Source organism: Canis lupus, chromosome 15, assembly GCF_011100685.1.
Source record: "Canis lupus familiaris isolate Mischka breed German Shepherd chromosome 15, alternate assembly UU_Cfam_GSD_1.0, whole genome shotgun sequence".
NCBI classification, from domain to species: domain Eukaryota; kingdom Metazoa; phylum Chordata; class Mammalia; order Carnivora; family Canidae; genus Canis; species Canis lupus.
In genome coordinates this window covers 46,765,891-46,792,384 of record NC_049236.1, presented here as the reverse complement: position 1 = coordinate 46,792,384, position 26,494 = coordinate 46,765,891, and the positions used below count along the sequence as shown (strand labels likewise).

The 26,494-nt window shown below is 39.9% G+C and overlaps 2 protein-coding genes across 7 annotated transcripts in view; both read left to right on the top strand.

Annotated features, from left to right (window-relative positions):
* Positions 1–26,494, top strand: part of NR3C2 (nuclear receptor subfamily 3 group C member 2) — a 334,877-nt gene that overhangs the window by 281,409 nt on the left and 26,974 nt on the right. For all 6 annotated transcript variants that reach the window (XM_038558972.1, XM_038558970.1, XM_038558968.1 and 3 more), the window contains exons 7-8: positions 9,334–9,464; positions 14,413–14,570. In XM_038558972.1, the coding sequence (XP_038414900.1) occupies positions 9,334–9,464; positions 14,413–14,570 (289 nt within the window). The remainder of the gene's footprint in view (positions 1–9,333; positions 9,465–14,412; positions 14,571–26,494) is intronic.
* LOC119877044 (60S ribosomal protein L7a) lies at positions 3,027–3,909 on the top strand. Its single transcript, XM_038558973.1, has one exon. It carries the CDS (start codon positions 3,047–3,049, stop codon positions 3,845–3,847), a length of 801 nt encoding a protein of 266 aa, XP_038414901.1. The 5' UTR covers positions 3,027–3,046; the 3' UTR covers positions 3,848–3,909.

Genomic DNA, 26,494 nt, shown 5'->3' with positions numbered 1-26,494 from the left:
TGATACTAATACCAATACTTAGAGCTCTTGAGTTCGGCAGCTACCCATAGTTGGAATGTTTTATTGTTTGGGCTTATCGAATATTTACTTCTAACAGAATAGAACATAAATATTCCTGGATTGCATTTAGTTTGGGTAATTTCCCAAATCAGCTGCTTCGAGATGAACCTCCAGATAACTGAATGATTAAGCTTTTCAAATACTTTTTAGTAGTGTCTTGGTAAGCTAGTATTTGAATGCCAAAACAGAAGTGTTCCTTCTGACAGCCATTGACTCATAGGTTCAAAGGACTGTCCTCCAAATGTAAAGTAGGGCAACACTGTTAATGTAATAAAGGCAAGATGACATGGGCCTTACAGATACAAAAGTTCAGCTATTTAGATAAATTAAAAGCAAGCAGTTAGTATACAAGTCATTTAAATTGTGAACCTCATAAAGCTCTTGGATGGCTCAGTCAAATATTTTCATTTCTTGATTTCGGCTCCGGTCATGATCTCAGGCTTGTGAGATGGAGCCCCACATTCAGCAGGGAATCTACTTGAGATTCTCTTTCCCTCTGCCTCTTCCCCTTCCCCTGTGCATGTGCGTTCTATCTCTCTCTCTCTAATAAATAAAATCTTTTTAAAAAAAGTAGAAATTAAACTGAACATCCTTCCTACTCTGATTATGAAGGGGCTTTTTCTAATTCCCACAGTTGTCATGAAAGTGAATTCCATTTTCAACCCCAAATTCTCTCAAAAGCCAGGAAAAATATATTTTCCAACTCTTCAATTATTCACTTTTGTTCCAAGTTAATCAGGCCTGGAGACATTAGATTATTTTAATATTTTAAAACTATTTCCAAATGACCATATGATTGTAGTTTAGTATAATAGGTGTTCTAAGAGAGAAACAGATGAAGTTTTATAGCTATGAATAAAATTTGTTTCTTAGTGTGGAAAAATGACAAGTTTGCAAAACTATTGAAACATTTATTTTTTTCTTTAAAAAAAAATTTAGAACTATCATTCTTGTAGATTTTATCCCAAGGCCTTTGGAATTAGAACTGGGTCTCTATGCCCATTTTGATTGTTGCACTTATCCAAAAATAGAGTTCATTCTGTTCTTGCAAACGAGATGTTTACAAATGGATGACATGTGCCCACTGTTCAGAAGGCCATCAGTTCTTCAGGTCTGCTGTTCACTTTAATAGAGGGGGTATTTCCTACTTCAGTAATCTCCTACTGCCTTTATATTAGTTTAGCATTCAAGGATGACTTCTGCATTTACTTTTTTTTTTTAGAAGCATTATACAAATTTCGTCTTTTTCCCTAAAATTGTTCATGTATTTTTACATTATTCTACTGATTTTACATTATTCTACTGAAAATGAGGTAAGAATTATAAAATGAATAAAAGCATGTAGCAAAGAGTATTTCTGTGAAGTAATATTACAAAATTAATACCAGTATCATGCCAAAAAGATTGTCCTTGTTTCAACTTCTATGGATGTACATTTCCGTGCATTTAATCCAATTGTGCAAAAATGATGTGATGTAAAATGTGTTTTTAAGATGGCCTATTTTCTTGAGAACTCAAGCTATATTAAGTATCCAGTATTCTTCATTTGGGGAACTCACTTTCCTGCAGTAGAAACAAGAGTAGAACTTGAAAACATAAAATCTTACCACGTAATGGGGAGCAAAGGATAAACAAATGAGTGAATATAATAACAAAACATATGAGATACCAAACATCTCTTCATAGTTGTAAAGAGATACTCTGGAGAAAACAGGTAGAAAGTGCTGGGCCACTGGCAGGCATGGAGAGAGGAAACAGCATGAGGTACAAAGTGGAGAACCTGAGGTCTGCTCCCAGCTGAAGGAAATGCACCCTCATTTCCTTACTGTGACCATGAGGATAATACTTCACAAAGCATTTTTATTAGCAAGACTAAATTTAGCGTTGGTGGATGGTAGGCATCCCGTAAGTGATAACTCTGAAGACCATGGAGGTTACTCAGGTAATAATACCTCAAGAAAGAGGTCAAGAGATGCTGTTCATACTGAAGGGGTAAAACATGCTTCCTTTGGGCATGTTGTCACACACTATCATGCTCATTTGTCTTCAAGTAGAATCTGAGGTCTCTTCTTTAAGTCACCTTTTAATCTGTGTGTGGATGTTTTGTCAACACATCTGAGAACAGAAACACTTTGACACAGAGATGCTTAGTCCTTATTTATGTTCTACTCCAGGCAAGTTCCTTCCACTGAAAATCCATGCTGTCTCTGGTTTTTCTCCTGCCTTATCAGCTGACGTATAGAAATAATAGTGATAATATAATACTGTTTTCCTACAAAGTCATCTTCAGAATTTGATTATTCCTTGCTTTGTTTTAACCAAAATGATTAATGGTCTCACAAGAAGTATTTTACCCAAAGTAAATACCAAGTATTTAACCCAAAAAGATAATAGTACTTTATAATTTAAGATTTCTATAGAATTGGTTCCTACATTTCTGCAAGGTTGGAATTATTATTAGTATACCACTTTTACATGCAGGAAGTCTGGGTCTCAGAAGCAGCACGATCAACAGACTCACAAAGCCAGCACCCTGTGCATCTCCAGACCGTGCTGGGGTGAAGCCAAGTGTGCATATGCTGCTCCAGCACCAAGTGATCTAAGGAATCAAAGGCATAGGAGTCCACTTTTTAACTTGTCTAGTGTGAAATGCATGTTGTGATATATGCCACGATATACTCTGATTTGTAATCTGCCCCACCCCACTTTACAACCTAAATCTCTCCTTTTTTTGATAAGTTTTGAAGAAATTAACAAATGCCATATCTATTTTATTAGACATTTGATCTTACATAACTTTACAATATTCTCTTGCTCTAATCATTATCATCATCATATGCAAACCTTCATTTTGTTGTCTTCACTTTTTTCTTCTCATTCATTCATGAAATATTTATTGAGCAAAGATTGACACATGATTCTTGGCTATCATATTCTTATTGACCATTCAAAAAGGTTACCCAGCTCTCTTCTCCGGCAAGCCAAGATGCCGAAAGGGAAGAAGGCGAAGGGGAAGAAGGTGGCCCCGGCCCCTGCCGTGGTGAAGAAGCAGGAGGCCAAGAAGGTGGTCAACCCCCTGTTCGAGAAGAGGCCCAAGAACTTCGGCATCGGACAGGACATCCAGCCCAAGAGGGACCTCACCCGCTTTGTCAAGTGGCCGCGCTACATCCGGCTGCAGCGCCAGAGGGCCATCCTGTATAAACGTCTCAAGGTGCCTCCTGCCATTAACCAGTTCACCCAGGCCTTGGACCGCCAAACAGCTACACAACTGCTTAAGCTGGCCCACAAGTACAGACCAGAGACCAAGCAAGAGAAGAAGCAGAGGCTGTTGGCCCGGGCCGAGAAGAAAGCTGCCGGCAAAGGGGATGTCCCCACTAAGAGGCCGCCTGTCCTTCGAGCTGGGGTTAACACTGTCACCACCTTGGTGGAAAACAAGAAGGCTCAGCTGGTAGTGATAGCCCACGACGTGGATCCCATTGAGCTGGTTGTCTTCCTGCCTGCCCTGTGTCGTAAGATGGGGGTTCCTTACTGCATTATCAAGGGGAAGGCCAGGCTGGGGCGTCTGGTCCACAGGAAGACCTGCACCACTGTCGCCTTCACACAGGTTAACTCGGAAGACAAGGGAGCTCTGGCTAAGCTGGTAGAAGCCATCCGGACCAATTACAATGACAGATACGATGAGATCCGCCGCCACTGGGGAGGCAATGTCCTGGGTCCGAAGTCAGTGGCTCGCATCGCCAAGCTGGAAAAAGCAAAGGCTAAAGAACTGGCCACCAAGCTGGGCTAAGTGGACGCTGTTGAATTTTCTGTACATAAAAGTAATAAAAGGTTCTCTTTCAAAAAAAAAAACAAAAAAACAAAAAAAACAAAAAAAAAAAAACAAAAAGGTTACCCAGACATGGATCCTATCCTTAAGAAGTGTATAGTTAGCAATCAGAGAGGTAAAAATGAACTGAGCCCTTTTTTCCCCTCTAAGCACATAGAAATTCTGCATTTAAAAAAGAAAGGCTTAAATATATAGGGAAGCCTAAAAGGAGGGAACGAAAAAAAAACGAAAAACAAAAAAAATAAATAAATAAAATAAAAAAACAGGTGCAAGAAGAGGGAATTCACAGCCAGAGTGGTTTAACTTGGAGCTAAAGCTATATAGTTGGCCCATTGACTAGTGAATGTAGGTAAATACCTTAGGGATGGATATTAGAACACAAATGGCAACAAGAGATAAGAACCAAGAACGTAACTCCAGCAAGGCTGGGCCTGAAATGGAGCCTCTTGCATAAAACCATGGCTCTGCAATGATTTCATTTTCTCCTAACACGGACAGTAAAACTCAACGTGCCAGCCAGCCCAGGGACATGACAGGGAAGCTGAAAGAAATAAGAAACAAGCCTATATCACATCAAATGTGGAGTCTAAATTTAAACTACACAAGTCTTGCAAAAAGCATTTAAGCTTAGAAATTAGCATAAAAACTGGTCCGAAACAAGTGAAGTGCTTATACCCCTGACAGTTATGAATGCTGAAACTTCCTATAGAGTCCCTTCCATAGGGCAGTGCCCCTGGGACTCAGCCAGGCCAAACAGTACATGTTAGGCATGCAGATTAGCATCCCAAAAAGTTAAACAAACAAAAGAATCTGAAAGAAACTTGGAAATAAACATGTTAAAAGTACTTAGAGATATAATAAGTAAAGACATAATTTAGAAAACAAAGATACAATAGCTAGAAAGTAAGGAATACCTTATGGAAAATAAGAGGTATCTGAGAATAAAACTAAATAGAATATTTCTAGGCACCTAGACATGAAAAATATTGTCATTAAAACACTGTAGACATTAAACATATTAGACACAGAAATATATATATATATATATAGTTAGAGATCTGAGAAAATCACCTAGAATATAGTCCAGAGAGATAAATGATAGAACTTTGAAAGGAAGGTTGATGTGAAAGACCTAGCAAGAAGGTACAATGTGCTGCTGACAGGAGTTCAAAAAGAAAGAATAACAGGGATGGGATGGGGGTGATACTTGAAGAAACAATGTGTAAGGACATTTCAGAACCGAACAAATACCTGTGCCTTCAAATCAAATAGGGATATTAGGTCCTGAGCAGGAGAAAAAGATTATTCTGCACTCAGGTACTTCAGAATGAAACTGCAGACATCAAATAAACAGGGAATTTGGGGTAAGCTACCGAAGAGAAAACTGCGGGTTACCTGTAAAAGAATGACAACTAGACTAACAAGAACTTTTCCATAAGCAGCTATGAAGGCCCACTGTACTGGAACAGTCTCTTCAAAGTACTGAAGGCAATTATCTATCAAGCTGCAAATCGATAACTTTGTAAAGAATGAAGGTAAAAAGATTTTCAGACAAATCAAGACTGAAAGACTTGAGCTTTCAATGACTGACCACTGTTGAAAGAATTATGTAAACATATTCTTTAATATGTAAGACATCGAACCCAGAAGTATGGAGTAAAATACAAGAAACAATGGGGACTGAAGAAACACATGGATACTGTGACAGATGAGATGTATGGGTATGAAGAGAGAAGGGCTGATTTCAGGGAAGATGTGAAAACAGATATTTAAATTCTAAAGAGCTCTAACAAGGAGAACTAGAAGCAGTAGACCAAAGACATTCTATTTTTTTGTTTGCTTGTTTCTCATGGAAAAGCTTTTGATTAACTTTTGACTTTTAAATATGCAAATTTACAACTTGATAATTATTTAAAGAGTAAAAATGTAATCCAGAACTGGAGCAAAGAAGGGGATTTTTTAAAAGCTGAATTAAGCCAGTAAAAGGAAGGAAGCTGGAAAGAAAGAAAAGGAAGGAAGGAAGGAAGGAAGGAAGGAAGGAAGGAAGGAAGGAAGGAAGGAAGGAAGGGAAAGGAAGGAAAGAAGAAAGAAAAGAAAGAAAGAAAGAAAGAAAGAAAGAAAGAAAGAAAGAAAGAAAGAAAGAAAGAAAGAAAGAAGAGAAAAGAAAGAAAAGAAAGTTAAAATGGTAGAAAAATTCATTACCCTCAGTAATCATGATCAAGGAAAACAGATTAAACAGTTTTTAAAATACACAGACTCCTATTTTTTAAATCCAATTTTTTGCTGCTTATAAGAGATGTGTGAAATATAATTATTTGGGAAATTTGAAAATAAAGGATTTTTTTAAAAAAGGCATACCAGGCAAATTCTAAGGAAAGAGCAGAAGAAAGTAAGACAGGAAGGAAGAAAGGAAGAAAAAAATAATATCAGACAAAATTTTGAAGGCAAAAAAATACTAGGATTAAAGATGGTGTTAACTTAGTGATGGAAGGCTTACAGTAAATTGGTTGTAAAGATATGAAGAGACAAATCACCAAAGAAGAAACCCAAATGGTCCTAAAACATTTGAAAAATGTTCAGCCTACTGGTGTGAATGGAAATGCAAATAAAAGCACCAGTGGAGCTATCCTTTCAACCCCCATCAGCTGGCAACAAATTTTAAATTGGATAATGACAAGTACTGGTAGGGGTGTGGAATAAAAAGGAAATTCTTATTTCTTACTGGTTGGAATGAAAGCAGCAGATGTGCACTGATCGGTGACTCAGCAATTCCGCTCTCATTCTGTATCCTAGATTAATGCACTAGGATGTTCCTTGGGCATCATTCGTAATAACGATAAGAGAAAACAATCCAAGTGGCCATCGGTAGTGGGATGGATAAGTAGGTGGTGATATATTCAAACAAATGAAACTTGCATCAGTGAAAATGAATTAATTTACAGTTACTTGTACTAAAATGGTTACATCTCAGAATTACAACATTGAATAAAAGTAAATTGCAGGAGGATGTGCATATCTTATTTTAAATTTACATAAAGCAGGTACTATATGCTGGTTTTATAGATACATAGATGTGGTAGTAAAATACATACACCTGAGAGGAAATGGTAGTTTCCCCAAAGTGGGCGGTTCCCTTCTTGAATGAAGATGGATGGGAACCGGGAGGAAGAGAGAGCAGAGCGTATCTCTGCCATGTTTAATTTTTGAAGATCTGAAATAAATATAACAAAAATACTAGGCATTTATTTACATTTCAGATGCAGACACTCCTGCTATTATTCTGTGTGTATATGTGTTTAAAACATTTACATAATTAAAAGTATCTTCTCAGTTATGGAAGACAAAAGACATACAATAATAATGCAGAGAAAATGTTCCGTGTTCTGTTAATGGGCTTTATACAGGTGGCTTTCAGAGCTGAGATGAAAGGGATTTCTGACAATGAGGGGAACCCGAAAATGCATCCTGAGAGAGGCCCAGTACTGCTGTCCTACAGACTCCCACCTGCTATCAGTCACCCTTGGAAATATATCAACCGTCATGACTTCTTTTTCTGTTTCTTTGGCCTTTATCAAGTCCAAAGTCCATTTCACTTACTAAATTCTGGCCATCATAAAGCAGTAGTTACCCAAGACCTCCCAAAAGATTTATTACTTTGAGAAAGAAAATCTTAAAAACTGACTGATGTTTTGCTTACTTCTCATGGAAAGAGACGATGACTTCTGTTATATAATGTAGTTTTTATGGAAACATTTGGGGGCACCTGGGTGGCTCAATCGGTTGAGCGTCTGAATCTTGGTTTTGGCACAGGTCATGAGCTCATGGGTTGTGGGATCGAGCCCTGGGTTGGGCTTTGTGCTCAGTGGGGGGGTCTGCTGGAAGATTCTCTCCCTCTGACCCCTATCCCCCACTAATATGCATGCTCGTTTGCACTCTCTCTCTCTCTCAAATAAATAAATCTTTAAAAACAAAAGAAAAAGAAACCAAATTTGGATTTGGTGGGAGGAAAGGATTAGTTGATTGTCCAAGTGGAAACATGCTTATATTGCCCCAAACTCCTGACAGTGGAAATGTTGGGGTTCAAAGCTGAGAGCCAAGAAGGAATCCTTGAGACATCTTCAGTACAAAAAGGTGGTTTTATTAAAGCATAGGGACAGGATCTGTGGGCAGAAAGAGTTGCACCGTGGTCATGAGGAGTGGCCCGTTACATACTTTCAAGTTGGGAGGGGGTTAGGCATAGCATAAGTCTCTAAGGAATTTTGGAGGGGAGGTTTCCAGAACCTTGAGGGGGCTAACTATTGTTGGGAAAATGTCATTTATTACCGTCTAGTAAAACCTTCATTGTGAGATCCTTCAGATGTATATCAGTGGGCCATGTGCTTGGGGGATGATTGCCAACATGTATCTTGGGGTGGGTAGAGATAAAGGAAGTTTCCAAAGGAATTTTTTATATTAAAATAGACTTACAGGATCCTGGGGCTTCAGGATAATGTTAAGCTAAGATTGCCTTTTGCCCTTAACAAAGTATTAACATCGAGGCAGTTGACTCCCTAGAGGAATGTCACTTTGCCTGTTTCAAGGACTTGTCAGTGGGCTGTAGGTAATAAGGAAATTTAATTTTTTCTTTTGCCTTTGTTTCCCACACTGCTTTTTCCCTTTATCAGAAATATTCTATTCAAGGTTCTCCAATTGCAAAATTTTGTTCAATTTCCTTTTTAAATGTGCTGCTGCAAATAGTTGTTCATGTTTTATGACCTCTCTAAGGGGGGTCCCTATGGAAATAAAAGTGGCATCACTATCCTGTGTTCACAGCATCTAGTACAGTTTGTCAGAATACTAAGGGCTTGGGGACACCTGGGATGGCTCAGTGGTTGAGTGTCTGCCTTTGGCTCTGGGCGTGATCCCGGGGTTCCAGGATCGAGTCCCACATTAGGCTTCCCACAAGGAGCCTGCTTCTCCCTCTGCCTGTGTCTCTGCCTCTCTCTCTCTCTCTCTGTTTCTCATGAATAAGTAAATAAAATCTTAGAAAAGAAAAGAATAGTAAAGGCTTGGTATCTCTAGCGGAAAAGGAATAGACGTTTGCGGGCTTCCCCCACATCATGGCAGCCTCTCTGCTCCGTGAATGATCTCACTATATAACACAACAAGATCAGACATCATTACTCTTGACATAAAATGAAATAATGGCACCCTTTGAAAAAGTTTGATTTCTGTGCTTCTGACACAGTGTTGCAGGGTACTAGGAAATAGCATGGCAGTGTTGGTCTAGAAGCAATTTACCAGTCAGTGTAAAAGGCATTTAACTTGTCTTTGGATACCTATTTGCTCCATGTTGAAGCAAAAGGGAAACTCTGACTCAGATCCCTTATTAAGGTGCCTTGGGCCACCAGTCTGGGTTTGATAATGAGCCCTGTATTCTCAGATTTTTTTTTTCATTTCCTTTGCAGAGAGAAGATGCATCAGTCTGCCATGTATGAACTATGCCAGGGGATGCACCAAATCAGCCTTCAGTTCGTTCGACTGCAGCTCACCTTTGAAGAGTACACTATAATGAAAGTTCTGCTGCTGCTAAGCACAAGTAAGATGATGTCCACTTGGGTACTTTTTATTGTCAGATAATCTTACCTCTTAGGAGATTAGCCTATTTACAGTGTTGGGTTGTTGGTATAAAAAAAAATTGAGGAGATAGGATGCTTGGGTGGCTCAGGGTGTGATCCTAGTAGCTCACTAGTTTCAATTCTGGGATCGAGTCTCACATCGGGCTTCCTGCAGGGAGCCTGCTTCTCCCTCTGCCTATGTCTCTGCCTCTCTCTCTCTATGTCTCTCATGAGTAAATAAATAAAATCTTTTAAAAAAAATTCAGGAGATGGGAGAGAGGCTTTGGTCTTTGGTGAACTAAGTTACTTGGAGAACATGAGGCTTTGGGCAAAGAAAGGGCATATTCCTTTATTTCTTCATCCATCTGACCACTAAATATTTGTTAAGCATCTTATACATACGGTAGGATTAGGCAATTCATCTACTACAAGGGTGAATGAGGTGCAGGTTCTGCCCTCATGGAGTTTCACTATAAGATAAATTCAAAGATACTTTTAATATGTTGTTGAAAGGGATTATCCAGTCATGATAGAAGATAAAGAGTGTCCTGGTGGCTCAAAAAAGGGAAGAGCATGTTTGGTTCTGGGAGTCAGGAAGGGATTCACAGTGAAGCTGAATCTTGGGGGAGCTTTGCAAGGGTTATAGATGGGATATGAGGTCTGAGATGGCATTCCTATCAAGGGACGCGGCGATGTGAGGGAGTGCGGGAAAGCATATCCAGACATTAGAATTTGTTTCTGGGAGAAGTGTTTTGCCCTTTAATTTTTTTTTCTTATGTATGTATTCATTTAATTTTTCAAGGTGCACAAGGTGATGTTGGGTTGGAGAGGAGTGGGGAATAAGGTTGGGATGGAGGTTGGGTGGGCCAGGATATTCAATGTCTGTTAAAACACTTGACCTTCACTGGGTGGGCAGAGGATTGCAGCACGGCAGGCTTTGAGCAGTGGGGTGACATGACCGAAGCTGTGTTTTGTGCCTCTATGAAAATGTACCTGGTAGTAGACTGGATTATATGGGAAAGAGAGGGAGAGGCAGAGAGGCAAAGATGGAGAATTTAGCTGGATTAGAAGCCCAGAGAACTGCTATGAGGCTTTTGAAATAATGGCCATAATGATGGTGGTCAGTGGTATGATGGACAGGAACAAATGCATTCAAGGAACATGCCAAGACTGGCAACTGATGAGAAAACGGGTTGGGGTCAGAGGTAATAGGTTTTTGAGCACAGAGAAATGACTAGGATGGCAGTGTTACCATTAAAAGGAATATGTTAATGTTGCGACTTGGAGAAGATTTGGTGGGAGTTTTACAGAATGAGTTCCATTTTAGATGGGTTAATTTTCAGATGCATCCTGATAGGCCAGAAGATGGGGAGAATTTGGGACTGGCACTCAGAAGACAGATCTGAGTATTGAGAAATAATCATGAAATTATGCCTATGGCAAACTGTCATCAAAACTAAAATGGTGAGTGGGGTTGCCAGGGCACAGAAAGACAAGGAACGGTCCAGTCGAGTACATGAGTGGAGGATGGCAGGGCTGAAGAGGCAGAGATGGGACTCCAGAGAGGCAGGGAAACTGGGAGCCAAGGGCTGTTTTCCAAAAGGGGCATGACCAACAGCAGAGCTTCCCGAGGAAAAGTTGAGAGCGCAGAAAGAAGCCTACTAGAGTGTGTGCGTTCAGTGGCCTGTGTGAGTTCGAACTCGGACCCTTCCCGCCAGCGTGGTCCCGGCTCCCCCCGCAGGAGGCCAGCAGGGGGCAGCGGGCAGCCTGGGCCAGGTGCGGCCCACTCGCAGCTGTGTTTTGTTTGGCCAGCACAGGTATTTTAGGTTGCTTTTGGCCTTTTGTCTTGTTTTATTTTCATTGACTTCGACTGCCCAAGGCAGGGCATGTTCTCTCCAGTTTGCCACAGGCCCTGCCATTCCTCACTAATCACACTCAGCCGAGGTCCGAGGTCCGGTAGGGTTGTGTTCGCAGCCCCTCATCTACAGGCCCGGAGCCAGGCTCTTTCTCCCTACTCAGCTCTTCCTCAGGGTCTCTGATGCTCCTGATTTGTCCTTTGTGGAATATAACCTTGGAAATAGAATCTTTAAATTCGGTGACAGTGATTTTATTCCCCTGTCCAAGCTATGTCATTACCCATCACTGCCTTGAAAAATGTGTAAAGTATAGATCTAGACGTAGATAGATCAGATGGATGATAGAATTGAAATGAAAAATGCGTGTGATACTGATTCTCTATACATTTTGACTACTCAATCTTAATTGGTGTCTTATCCTTTTATGCCATTTAATCAGCCTGTAATCAATCCTGATACCGTTTTGAAGCTACCCGATTTAATTTATTAGCTTCCAAATAGCTCGGTATTTTCAATTCTGATTTTTGTAAATGCAGGAAAAGCAAAATAAAAAGGCAGGAAAACATAAGAATTGTATGAGTTATAGAGCTGCAGGCTTTAGTAAGCTTATTTTGCTGATCTATGAGAGAATGTGTTAAGATTTTTCTTTAGGATGTTAAATGGCACATCTGATTCCAGTGTATCAAGAAAGTTTTTAGCAATGACACTGAGAGAATCTCATGTTCTTAATGCTTATGGAGGAAAACAGACAAACCTCTACCCTAGTTGTCTCTTTGCTCTTCTCCAGCCGATAGATTTTGGATAGTTTCCAGCAGCCCTGCTGCATTTAATAAGTAAATTCAGAAAATCTGGGCAAACCTCCAGAATTTGAGGTTTTGCTTAAATTCTCTTTATTTGTGGGTTTGTTTCAACTTCTAAAAAATCTGGCTTGGAAATTGGTATAATATATTTTCAGTTACAGCAATAATATATAAGTAATATTTGACACAAATTGTAATCTTGAGAATTTCTGATACAGAACTATCCATATGAAGATCTTTGATTATTCTTAGTAGATATATCAAATAGTAGTGAACTATAGTAGTGAAATTTATTCACCCCAGTCTAATTTTAGGTAATTTTTTAATGTATAGGATGATATCCCTAAATATCCATATTGAAAACCAAAAGATGTACTCCATGATATTTTATAACTTAACAGAAATAAATATTAACCTGTGTGTAGACACTATTTGCAAAGTATTTGCAAACTTGCAGTTTCTTTCAGAAAGTTTTAAGTTAACATTAAAATCTTGGTAGAAGGTAGAGCTATAGTTTTACTATTAACATCCTGGTTATTACCATCCTTCATATTTTTTATACTTTAAAAACATGGCTTTATTTTTAAAGAAAACAAACTATTTGTTATATAATGGATGGCATTTAACTTTTAATGTGAATGTCAAATATTTGAAACCACAGCTAATATTGTGGCAGCCTCAGGAATGCGTGCAGTTGCTATTAGGGGTTTATTTTTTCCCCACAGAAATAGACTTAGATAAACCACAAATCAAAAGCCTCAACAATTAAATTCAAGGAGACTATTACCATAATATGTGAATTTAATTTGTAATATAGTCCTTAGATAATCCATATTTTTATACAAGACAACAGGGTTTAATTTGGAAACAGTGGTATTCTCAGCTTCCAGGATTCTCATAATAGTCAAAAATGTACTTAGCCATTCTAAAAGGCTGACAACCCAAGTAAATTATTATCTATCCCACCTATGACAAATTAGCAACATGCTGTATAATTAAGAAGTGAAAGTAAAAGCAGTTTCAAACTCTGAACATTAATTTCACAAGATGAATTTTCTTGAGGTCTTCATCTCCTAAAAATAAAGTTCTTAAGTGATTTTATTTTTCAAAGTTAAAGCATGCACATAACTATCACATAACTATTTATTAGCTCTAGTAGATAAAAGCAAACATGTAAGGTAGATTTTCTGAGGGGATACCTTAGTTTACACTCTGCCCTATACTTCTTTCCAGAACGATTCCCAGCACAGGAGCACCTTCTGTCCATAACTGCTTTCACATGTATCCTGGGAAAAAGCATCTCCTTTCAGCAGGTCACAGAAACACTTGATATGTTTCCAAGCTCTAAATTCCAAAATACTGTTTCTAAGTGAGACTTTTTCTTATTTAAAATTAAAAGCCAACCACTACATAAAAGAAAACATGATCCTTGATTTTTTACTTTCTCAAAGAAAAGGAGGAACATGGTTTATTCTCTTTGAAAGTTATAGATTTTGCCTTACATGCACAGCCACTGTGATGTTACTCCTTTGCACACACAAACCAGTGTGCACACCCACCCCTTGGTCTCCTGGGAGGCCACATGACAGCAACCCCACTGATCATGTGATCCGGGCCCAAAGAAAATGCAAAGTGCTTCTCAGCATGCCTTCCTTCCCCCCTGGTAGATGGCCAGTCTCCCCAAGTGTCTTTGATATCTGACTTTGAATATAGAGATGTCGCTTGCTAATTCTAGCCCCAGTTTAGATCATCTGTGGCTCTTCTAGTTGTCCTGGAAAATCAAAGTATATTTTCTTACCTCTGAAGTATTGGCAAGTTAGGATCATAAAACACTTCAATGGCAGGCCACAAGGCATTGTAGCATTGTGACTGAGAGACAGGCTTTGGAAATAGACCTAGGTTTCTACCCCCTTCTCTGCCACACATTTATTGTGTCTTTGGGCAGGATTAAACCTCCAGTCTTCACTTTTGTCATCTGTAAAATGAGGATACCATAACGATTATGTCATAAAACTGAGGTAAAGATCAAGTTACTATATGCAAGGTTAATATACACCCAATAAATAGCAGTTATTGTTCTTTTGTATATGGATGGGCACAAGAATTTACCAATAGATAACTGCCATATTTGTTCACAAATGTAACTAATTGAGATTCAGTATCAATCTAAAAGTGTGAGCCTAAAAACCTCAAAATATTCTACACCATTTAACTGCTGCAATGCTGCTGTTTTCCATTCTGGGGACTTACATGTCTGTATTCCTTAAACACAGTTCCAAAGGACGGCCTCAAAAGCCAGGCTGCATTTGAAGAAATGAGGACAAATTACATCAAAGAACTGAGGAAGATGGTAACTAAGTGTCCCAGCAACTCTGGGCAGAGCTGGCAAAGGTTCTACCAACTGACCAAGCTTCTGGACTCCATGCATGATGTAAGTAGAGCCTTCATGCCTGTTAAATGAAGGATCAACAGTCACACCGTATTGACCCAACAAAACTGGAGAGGTGAGAGAGAGTTCTAAGGGATTCAAGAAAAATAGGGACAGATTATCCAGTAGGAGGCAGCAAGACTTGAGAATTGATTAGGAAGGAGATTTTCTTCAGATCACCTCATGTGGAGTAAAGGGTGTGACTCTCTTCCATTCTGAGCAGGATGAGAGGTGCCGGGTACCATAATGGCTAAACCCCAGGGTCCTGGGCCAGGGAAGGCCCTCATATTTGCTACAGGTGTCAGATCAAGTTTCACATTTCTGCTTACAATTTAGGAGATGTTTGGTTACTAAAAATGTTTGCTTTAACATTGCATAAATAGTGTTCATCTTCTACAACTGTTAATCTAATAACACAATCTTTCCAAAATATTATTAGTGGTCCAGGGCCAACTTGGATCATCTCAGTCTTTGCCAAATTTTGAATCCTATATTCATTCTTCACAGGAGACACCTTTCTTGCCTTCTGTAAATATAGAAAGTAAATTTTGAGCTTGTTTCTAAATTAATCAATTTTAGATGTAGTCTAGGTGTTTGTTAGTTTCTACAAAATATTGATTTGGTTAATTTGCTTTGTTATGTTATTTGAAATATGCTTTTTTCACTTTGCAAGCAGTTTTCTGTAGTTCTGGCTCAAAAAAAAAAGTTGTACGCAATCATGCTGCTTTAGTTTCTTATGTTTGTGAGGTTTTCATACTTTCTTTTGGAAAATTTATTGCCATATAATTTGGATTTTTTGGTTTTTTTTTTTTATTTAAAAATTTTTTTTAATTGGAGTTCAATTTGCCAACATATAGCATAACACCCAGTGCTCATCCTGCCAAGTGCCCCCCTCATTGCCCATCACCCAGTCACCCCAACCCCCTGCCCACTTCCCCTTCCACTACCCCTTGTTCATTTCCCAGAGTTAGGTGTCTCTCATGTTTTGTCACCCTCACTGATATTTTCACTCATTTTCTCTCCTTTCCCTTTATTTTATTCCCTTTCACTAATTTTTATATTCCTCAAATGAATGAGACCATATAATGTTTGTCCTTCCCGATTGACTTATTTCACTCAGCATAATACCCTCCAAGTCCCTCCACATCAAAGCAAATAGTGGGTATTTGTCGTTTCTAATGGCTGAGGAATATTCCATTGTGTACATAGACCACATCTTCTTTATCCATTCATCTTTCGATGGACACCAAGGCTCCTTCCACAGTTTGGCTATTGTGGACATTGCTGCTAGAAACATTGGGGTGCAGGTGTCCCAACGTTTCACTGCATCTGTATCTTTGGGGTAAATCCCCAGCAGTGCAATTGCTGGGTCGTAGGGCAGGTCTATTTTTAACTCTTTGAGGAGCCTCCACACAGTTTTCCAGAGTGGCTGCACCAGTTTCAGCCCATATGATTTGTTTAAGAAATTCTTTCTCAAATACTTCCCTGCTTTTCAGAAAAATGTTGCCAGGCTCCATGGCTAGTATTATAATAGTACTCCTATTGAAATCATGAGTCATCCTTTAAAATTTTGTTTATGCCAGTGAAATGATATGATGTCTCTGTGGTCTGATTGATAAAGAACGTCACTTTCCAGTGTTTTACACTGAGGACTCTGAACATACCACATTGATTTTGCTTTCTCTCAACTTTTCATACATTGTTAAGTCATATTCCCACAAGGTGAATTCATTGATAATTTTGCTAATTATTAGTGGCCTAAAGAGTATGATTTAATGGAAAATCTTAGGACTAAGATGATGGCAAATGCAGCTGTAGAGAGACCGCAACTCTGTTTTGCACAACTCACACAGAGAACAAAAGAAACCAGAGCCTGGAGCATAGGCCACCTATAGGAGAACAGGTAGTAGATGTACTTTCTTCTGTCAACTTTGTTGAAAACCCTTTATTGTGGACTCAGAACAGACTCTTGGTTTCTTTCTTGATGGGTTTTCTTATTGGTTCAAAGATCTGGACAGGCTTAAGTGCAATGTCAGAATTAGTATGTGATTGTCATCACTGCAACATGTGATAATAGATGATAACACTTTGAGGCAATTTGTGTGTAATGAGACTGGCAGCAGAAGTGAAGACTTGTTTTTCCACAGCCTCTCAGAATCTTGGTGCCTTAAGCTGGGAAACACTCGGAGTCCACGCCAGTGGTCAATGTCTCTGTCCTCAGCCAGCCTGTTTTTTAGTGCCATACTTAGCACAAGATTGGGACTCACTGAGTCATTGACCCATATGGCTAGATCATAGGTGGTGATGTTCTGCAAAATTCCCCCAGGCAAATCAGTCTTTTTAGTATTTTTTGTAATCCAAGTATAATTGACACACAGTAAATTGAACATTCCTTAAGCGTACCTTTAGGAAGTTTGATACACGTATATACCTGTGAAACTATCATCACCATTGAGATGACAGACATATTTATGACCCAAAATGTTTCCTTGTCCCCCTTTTTTAACCTTTCCTGCTACCTCCTGCTCCCCAGTTACTTTCTAGCAATAGAGTTTTGTTAATATATCCCAGTGTCTCATATACATGGAATCATGCAGTATGTAGTACTTTTGTCCAGCTTTCTTCACTTAGCATAATTATTTTGAGATTTATCCATGCTACTGCATGGATCACTGGTTCATCCCTGCCCTTTGCTGAGTAGAATCCTACACATGTGGATATTCCACAACTTGGTAGTCCACACACATGCTAATGGACAGTTGGGTTGTTTCCAGAGTAGGGACTAATACAGATAAAGCTGCACTAAAGTTTGTATACCAGTCTTCGTATGGACATCACTTTCTTTTCCTTGGGTGCATAGCTAGCCAGTAGTGGCATGCCTGGGTCACATGGTAGGTGTGTTTTCATTTTTTGTGATATTGCCAAACTCTTGTCCAAAGTGGTTGTCCAGTTGTACCTTCCCTTGAGAAGCGTGTATGAGTTCAGATTGCTCCACATCCTTGCTAGCTCTTGGTTATGGCTAGTCTTTCTAGTTTTAGCCATTCTAACAGCTATGTTCTGGTGTCTCATAGTGGTTTTCATTTACATTTCCCTAATCTTTTTGTGTGCTTATTTGCTATCTTTATGTCATCTTCTATGAAGTGTCTATTCAACTATTTCATTCTTAAAAGTTTGATTTTCTGATTGTTGAATTTTAAAAGTTCTTCAGATATTCTAGATACAGAGCCTCTATCAGATTTATGATTTGCAAGTATTTCCTCCCAGTCTGTGGATTATCTTCATTTTCTTAACAATGTCTTTTGAAAAGCAATAGTTTTTATTATTTTATAAAATCCAATTGTTTTTTCCTTTTATGAATCCTGTTTTTAGAGTTGTATCTAAGAAATCCTTGCTGAAGCCAATGTCACAAATCTTTTGTCCTCTTTTCTTCTAGAGATCACTGTCCTTCATTGACCGCTATGGAGTATATTGAAAAACACTTTCTATGCGTTGTTTTGTTATTGGTTTTTTTTTAGGGCATTTTTGGTTTTTCCTTATGGGAGGGTAAATCCAATCCGCCTTACTTCACCAGAGTAGAAGGCTAGAAGGAGAACATTCTTTGGGGGAATCACTAAAGTCATTTTAATTCTGAAACCCTTGTTTTAAATTATCAAAAATGTTTGTGCTTCGAAGTAGCCTAACAGAAGCATCTTGAATGCTCTATTTATATTTCTATTGTAGACAGAATATTGAAAAATGCATCGTAAGTCTAGAGGGACCTTTCTAACATCCGCACTTACTCAGACTCGAGACTGCTTACAGCTTTTTCATTAGAGTAAATTAGTGAATCAACATTTGTGGAATTTTCTTCCAGGGAACAAAGAACTCCACAATGGCTGGCTCTATCCTCAAGCCTAGTTTGGTCACCTTGTGGAAAAAGAGCATTTGTTCCTAAGGTTCACACAAATACGAACCCTATGAGTCAAATCAAAGTTCTGCTTAAATAGCATTCGTAGTATGCCACCCCTCGGGACACATGTCCATAGATCTCAGGACATGTGGATTTCTCCCACATGGTGCACACATGTGTTGGCAGAATGCTGCCAAGGTGTGTGAAAGGAACATTCTCTGAAAAAATAGATTGGCCAGTTAAGTATTTGAATCGGTCAGCAACTTTAATGAATCATAATCCCCCTGAACATCAATCTTTCCCCCAAAGAATGTTTCAAAGAAAGCAGCTGTGGTCAGGCTGCTAGGAATAGATGTATTTTTGCATTGTAAATGTTTGAGTATTATATGCAGAGCAGATAGAGTTCTTATTCTTCTAAAGAAAATTGATAATTTAATAGTCATTCTCTAGCTATTGCTAAGGCAGGCAACTAATTTTCCACATGTAAAAAGCACATTTCTAATGAAGTTATTGGTAACTTCTGTTCATTCATAGAGATCAAGGATTATGTTATGATCACTGTGTAGAACTGTTAGTAAATATTAAATGATATTAATAATACTTTTTAGAGAAAAATTGCCCTTTTTCTATTAATTGGTTTCAAGGTCATACTTTTATAATCATCTTTATTTCATACACTCTAGCAAGAAATGTGCCTCGTGCATAGCACTATTGACAAGGCTACATAGGATACAAAATAAGTGTATGACACCAACCCAGTCCTCAAATAGCTTGAATTCTAGATAGGTGGCTGGAGAACAACGCACAGCAGAAGAGAATCGGGTGGCTACTGGGGCAGTAGAACGTTTGAGAGCACATGGGTCTCATTCTTTCTCGTGCCAACATGCCCCCACCATGTTCTGGACCAAAGGTGCAAGTGTGAATAGAATACCTGTCCTTAGGGGATCCTGCTTGTCTGTTGGAGGAAGATGTTCATCTCATTTAGCAGATGCTTTAATGTCTGAAGGCGCAAGGCAGTGTCTGGGGGAGAAGAAACCCAAAGCCTGGCCTCCAGAAGCTTGTAGTCTGCTCAGGCCCCCCCCCCCCACATACACCACTGTACAGGCAGGGGGCTTGGGAGTTCTGACCAGGTGAGCATGCCATGAGTTGCGGGCTCACTGATGTTTATTCTGAATTGATAGAAAGCCTGATTGAAAAGGCATAGGAGCCAGCTGTGCTGGGCAGGGGTCCTGGAAGGCTTCCAGGAGGGTTTCAGAGAATCTTTATTTAATAGGAAAAGAGACAGAGGCCCAGAGAGTGATTTTGCAGGGTCCATGTGTAGCCAATGGCAGCTGAACCCTCTTGACTCGCTGTCTAGTGCTCCTGAACCACTGTCACGATGAGGAGAGCTTCAGGCAAATAGCAGCTGTTCAGTTTTAGGCTGGTCTGCATCTTTGCAGATCAGAAAACTAGCATCTAGGAACATTAAAAACAGCTGCGCTGCTCTCCAGCTCTCCAGACTCATTTAGATCTTCCCTGGCATCTTCTGGAATGCATTGTTTTTGTGAGGCACGGGGTTACATCTTGAAGGCAACGAACCTGGCGTTATAGTAAAATGTCATACACGTTGGGAAGTTCCCAAAACAAAATGTTAGGTCTCCCTCAGCATAAACTGAGCAGGCTTTGGTGCAGAGGCTTTTGTCTTTGCATCTGATCATTAAACCCAGGTAAGAACCTACGTGTTGCCTGGGCAGGCACTGGTGTGTCGCTTGTATGCTGTTCTCCGCGTGACAAAAGGAAACACTCTAAGGGTCATGTTGCTGAAGAATTGCTTTCTGTGGTTCCAGAGGGAATGTTCACAACTGAAGTGGCTCTTCTCTCAGAGCCAAGGTCTTCCTTCCATGAGCTGGGGCAGGGGGGAGCAGAACATCTGCTGGGACAGTAAGTGCTCCACGTGCACACTCGGGAGATTTCATTCTCTGCGTGAAGAGGGCGTTAAGTTTCAGTGACACGATCACCAACAAAAGAGGTATTGCTGCAAGCAGTCGAGACTATTAGCAAATTATTTTGAGATTCTTATTGATCATTTAATCAGTGGGTGCTTTTGCATCTGGGCCGTGGTAGTGTAATTTCCATCGTGGTTACACTATCGGTGGCTTTGAGATCGATGCAAACCTATTTTCAGCATTTCTCACCACACACTGAAGAATGCAAACCACAAGTTTGGCTCCGTCCACTGTTTGGGCAGCCCGCTTTCTTTCACATTTGATTCTGGTTTATGTCTTCCCAGTCAGCTTCTCCTTAGAAAACATTGTGAGACCAAAATAGGAGCCCACTGCAGAAACGTTACCCCAGAGAATGGCCTGCGGTGCTGTACCACCATTTGTCCCAGTAAACTTGGGCATTTCACTTAAATTTTCCACTCTCAGTCTCTTCACCTATAGAATGGGAATAATGTCCATCTTAGGGAATTTTTAGGAGCGAATGAAATAACATGAGTCCTGAGTGAGGCCTCTGCCACAGAGCACAGAACAGATACTCACTTCTCTACATCCCCTTTTCCCAGACCATGTTAGAGTTTCCCCAAAACTGTATCTCCATACCACCAAAAAACTCCTATCAAGCAGTTTTAATTTGCTTTTAAATACAGAGACCCCCAAGGGGCACCTGGGTGGCTCAGTCAGTTAGGCATCTGCCTTCGGCTCAGGTCACCATCCCAGGGGCCTGGGATTGAGCCACCCATCATGTTCTCTGCTTAGTGGGGAGCCTGCTTCTGCCTTTCCTCCCTGCTCATGTTCGCTCAGTCAAATAAATAAATAAATAAATATAAATATAAATATATAAATAAATAAATACGTAAATAAATAAATATTTTTAAAGATAATAATAAATAAATACAGAGACCCCCAAACCCTTGAGGCATAGCATGGACCTTCAAGGAAACGACAGTCTACATTTGACAAGATAGGCTGTAAGGGCCAACAAATAGCTCTGAAGAATTGAAAAGTTTACCTCCAAGCTTGGGAATAAGTCAAATATATCCTTGATAGCCACTTTTTTTTATTTATTTATTTATTTATTTATTTATTTATTTATTTATTTATTTATTTTAATTTTTTAAATTGATGTTCAATTTACCAACATACAGAATAACCCCCAGTGCCCGTCACCCATTCACTCCCACCCCCGCCCTCCTCCCCTTCTACCACCCCTAGTTCGTATCCCAGAGTTAGCAGTCTTTACGTTCTGTCTCCCTTTCTGATATTTCCCACACATTTCTTCTCCCTTCCCTTATATTCCCTTTCACTATTATTTATATTCCCCAAATGAATGAGAACATACAATATACAATGTTTGTCCTTCTCCGACTGACTTACTTCACTCAGCCTTGATAGCCATTTTGCTTCAAATATACAGATGTTTATTCATGTGCTCATATAGTTTCCTCCTTTAATAACATGCTACCTTACATTAATGTATTTTCTAATGTGAAATCAACCCTTCATTTCACTGTAAGAATTTTATTAGCCAGTGATGCATGGTGTGTGTGTATGTGCATGTGTGTGTGTGAGAATGAATTTAAAACTGATTGGATGAGTTCACTGATATTTAAAGGGTTTTAATTTTACCTTAATTAAAAATGCTTTATATTTTCCTTTTTATTATGTTTATTGGAGAATGTTATTTTTATTTTTAAGATTTTTAATGAGATATGTATAAGCACTTCCTTGAAAATTTCTTCAAATATACATGAAGAAAGTTTCAAAAAAAAAATAAAAGGCTGTAAGGACCATTCCACAGAGTAAGGCAGGAAGCATAATACGTTGTCTGGGAGTGAGTCACCAGAATTAAATCAATCCTAAAGCATTTCCATGATGCTTCAGGTCCCAGTGCACACCAAGTCAGCTGAACATATTTACCAGGGGAGATCGGTGTTGTTACAAACATGTTGGGGTGTGCTTGAGCCACTTTCTAATTTGCTGAATTAAAGGTGATTGATGATGCAATGATGGCAGATTGCCATGAGGTGACCATCAGGAGGACTGATGCTGGCGAACCATAAACCCTTGCCCCAGGTGTTATCAGATCACTGCTAACAATGAAAAGGCTGGCCATGCTGCTTCAGCACGAGGAGAGAAATCTCCCTCTCGTCTCGTTGCTCAAGTGACAAGGAAATGACACTATTTGATTCTCTATTTGTAATACAGCACCGGCAGTAGCACACCTGTGTGTGTGTATGTGAGTGTGTGTGTGTGTTTAAGAGTGATCAAGTTCAAAGCCACGTTCTACTTCACTGAGCAAAGCAACTATTCAGTATAGTTATTAGCAGCATTATACTGCCTTCTTCTTTGACAAGACCATGGCTAGAACCATTCTAAATAAAGGAAGAGTTGTTTGTTCCAGAGTTAGCTAAGGGAGCAGAGCCTTATCTTCCAGGGACCCAGTGGAGGGGAGGACACAAATTACACAAAAGACCCTCTCCTTTTGAAAATTAAATTAACTAAAATTCATTAAATTACATTAACAATTGACATGGCAGATTTTTATTTTTTGTCTAGTTGATGAAACCAGTGGAACAGTTACTATGGTTCACAGCATTTCTGTATAATACCTAAGCACTGACATTTGCCCTTACAGATTTCTCATCCCAAGGGTATAGAATAGTTCTGAATGCATTGCCCTGGGTAAATTGTGCCAATGAGTGTTTATTTCCATTCAAAATATTTTTATCTTTGTATAGCTGAAAAAGATGCGTCAGATTTAAAAAAAAATAGGATCGGGGAAATGGAGAGAAATAAGAATGTTCTAGTATTTTCATATTGTGGATAAATAGGGAATTCATGACCTTGGGTGTGGTTTTTGGAGAGGTCTGGGCTGTTCAAGGTTTGGCCATGAAACCCAGGTAGATGTAACTCCCCACAGTCATAAAGGACATCCTTACCTGTTGTTCCTTCTTTGTTCCCATGTGAATTTAAGGGCAGTGTCAGGCAGTGGTCGAGATTGTGACTCTCCAAGCTCCCCTAGGGTCTGTAATCAGTTCATACTGTGAGAGGCAGGAGAAGAGCTGAATTACTGCCTTCCTAAACCTGTTGGAAAGAGGATCTGAGTAACCAGGATACTACATAAGAGATGATACCTTTCTGTGCCTCATTGTTTTAGGGCGTGTAGGATGAGACACCCCTATGTCAGTTACATTTTCTGTTAACCAGGGGTGTGCAGAGGAAGTGCTGCTGAGGGACTCTGCTGCTGGGACCCGAGCTCCTGGCAGGATAGGCACACCTTCACCAGGCTGGGTACCGTGCTGGTACTGAGGATACAGCAGCAGCAAAGGAGACTCGGTCCTTGACCTCACAGTGAAGTCTGATCAGGCATATAGACAAGCAAACCAGGGATTAAAATCCAGTGTGACAGGTGCTCATTATCGGCTGTAAGGCCCATAGGTAGTGTATCTGGAAGAGAAAGAGATGGGGTAGAGATGGCCCATGGCATGAGGTGGGGAAGCAATCGCTAAGCTGAGCCCCAAAGGCAAAGTTGGAGTTTGCCAGACAGATGGAGGGAAACTGTTCCAAGCCAAAGGAGTTAATATCCCAAGAGAGAGAGAAAACATGGTGATTTTGAGAAATGGAGAATTTCATTGCATCCAAGGGTGTCGGGGAGGAACTGAGAGAAATGAGAATGGAGACAATGAAGGAATCTGTGAACCACCTCAAGGGAGCTATTAAGGGATTTTGAGCACATCTGTGGAGAATCTAGACTTGCTCTGTGTGGTACAGTAACCATTAGCCACATGCAGCTATTCACATGGAAGTTAATTAAAATTTAGTAAAGTTTTAAGTTGAGTTCTTCAATCATAGTAGCCACATTTCAAGTGCTCAGTGGCCACATGTAATTAGTTGTCAGCATTTCGGGCAATGCAGAAAGTCTGACAATTGTCTGTTATTGGAGAGTGCTGATCTAGAGAACCTTTTAGGGGAGGGGCAAGAGAAACAGAGGGCCAGTTGGGGTGCTGGCATGATGATCCAGGTAAGAGATGGGAGACTAAGTCACAGGTAGGGAAAGACAGGACTGAGGAGACACTCATGTAGTAGAATGGATGTCTCTTGGTGTGATGAATAGAGCATGGAGATTGAAGGAGGAGGGAGGAGGGAAGAGGTCAAAGATGACCCCTGGGATTTGGACTTAAATGGCTGGATGGGGTGGAACCAGCACTGACAAGGGGGCTGAGGGGAGGAGCTTTGGGAGGGGATATGATGAGCAGGTTTTGGATGTACTGATCTAAGGAGCCCTTGGGACATCCCAGGAGAAATGTCAGGCAGGCATGAGGCTCTGTGGAGAAGAAGGTGAGAAGCATGAAGTGCTGATGCCAATAGGGGAGGTGGTGGCACATGGTGGTCATGAAGCCTGTCAGATGGAACTGCCCAGGCATTGGTGTGGAGCAGAGGGCCTAAAACCAAACCCAGAGGGAGAAACGGCCAGTGGATCCCGAACAGGAAGATTCCTAGGAGGCTACAAAGGAGCTGCTGCTGAGCTTTAAAAAAAAAAAAAAGCAGGGACATAGGGGACAAGCTAGAAAAGAGAGTGTCTCCCACTGTGCAAATGAGGGGTCAGAGGGACAGAAGCTGCAGAAAGGTCAATCAGCAAACAGTCTGAAAACTTCTACAGCCATAGCAACGGAAAAGGTTATTGTGAAAAATCACTGACTGATTCAAATTGTGTGAATGTTCAGTAGTTTCCGATAACTGTATCAGAAGCCACAAAGCAAACTGGGTAAAGAGGTTTTTTAAAAAAACAAACAAACAAACAAACAAAAAACATTGAGGTGTTTTCCAGTAAAGCTCCTTGAAAAAATTGCTTTAATAAATAGAAGTATGAATCTTTCTGTCAAGTGAGGGCATGTATATAAATGAGTATTTTATACGTGGATGAAAATACCTGCAGTTTTTGTGTTTGAGTACAGCTGAGAAATCACAGTGGCTTAGCAAACTCTGTCTTTGTGAATAACCCCAAAACAAACTATTACAGACCTCAGTCCAGTCACGTATGAGTAATTTTGAATTAGTGAAAGCTTTATTATATGCTCTATACATATCTGTGTGTTCCATATACTAAATACATGTGTATGCACTGCATGCATCTGTCAATCTAGACAGAGACAGAAGGCGGGTGCAGAAGGCAAGCTGGGGTGTATCAGGGCTGATCGCACATTTCAAGTCACGATTTTATCGATAAAACTGGTCCTGAGTTCTTTCTCACCCATCAGGTTCATATGAAACCCTGACAGTTAACAGTTAATTTCCACATGCAGCCCAGAACTTTATCTCCTTCAGTCTTTTGAGGCTGGTCATGGTTTTCTGTGGGTGACTTGATGCCAAATCTGGGTTACTTCCTTACCTCTTCGCAAAAGATTAATTTAAAGCATTGGATATTTTCAGTGGCTAATGTGTAGACTGTGACAGTGCTTACCAACTGCTGGTCGGTACCTAGGTCATATTCTGAGAAATGAGGAAGAAACTTCGATATAGGAGTTTGTCATTCCCTTATTTTAATTGCAATGACATATACAAACATGAAAGTTGCCACTTCCTCCATTTTTAACTGTACAAGCTCACTTGTGTTAAGTATATTCACATTGTCATACAATCTTCAGAACTCTTCAGCTTATAAAACCAAAACTCTGTATATGCTATTAAACAACTCATTACCTCTTCCCCAGCCCTGGCAACCACCATTCTTCTTTCTGTCTCTGAATTTGACTTCTCTAAGTACCTCAAATATATGGACTCACCGTATTTGTCTTTTCGTGACTGATGCATTTCACTCAGCACATTATCCTCCAGGTTTATCCATGTTGTAGCATGTGTCAGAATGTCCTGGCATTTTGAGGCTGGGTAATATCCCATTGTATGTGTATACCACGTTTTCTGTATCTCTCCATCTGCGGATGGACACTTGAGTTGCTATTGTAGATAAGGCTACTATGGACATGAGTGTGCAGACCTCTCTTCAGGACCCTACTTTCAATTCTTTGGGTATGTTCCTAGAAGTAGAATTGCTAGAT

What these genes read in the sequence shown, in the direction of transcription:
- LOC119877044 (XM_038558973.1), top strand. Translation starts at nt 3,047, where the DNA reads ATGCCGAAAGGGAAGAAGGCGAAGGGGAAGAAGGTGGCCCCGGCCCCT.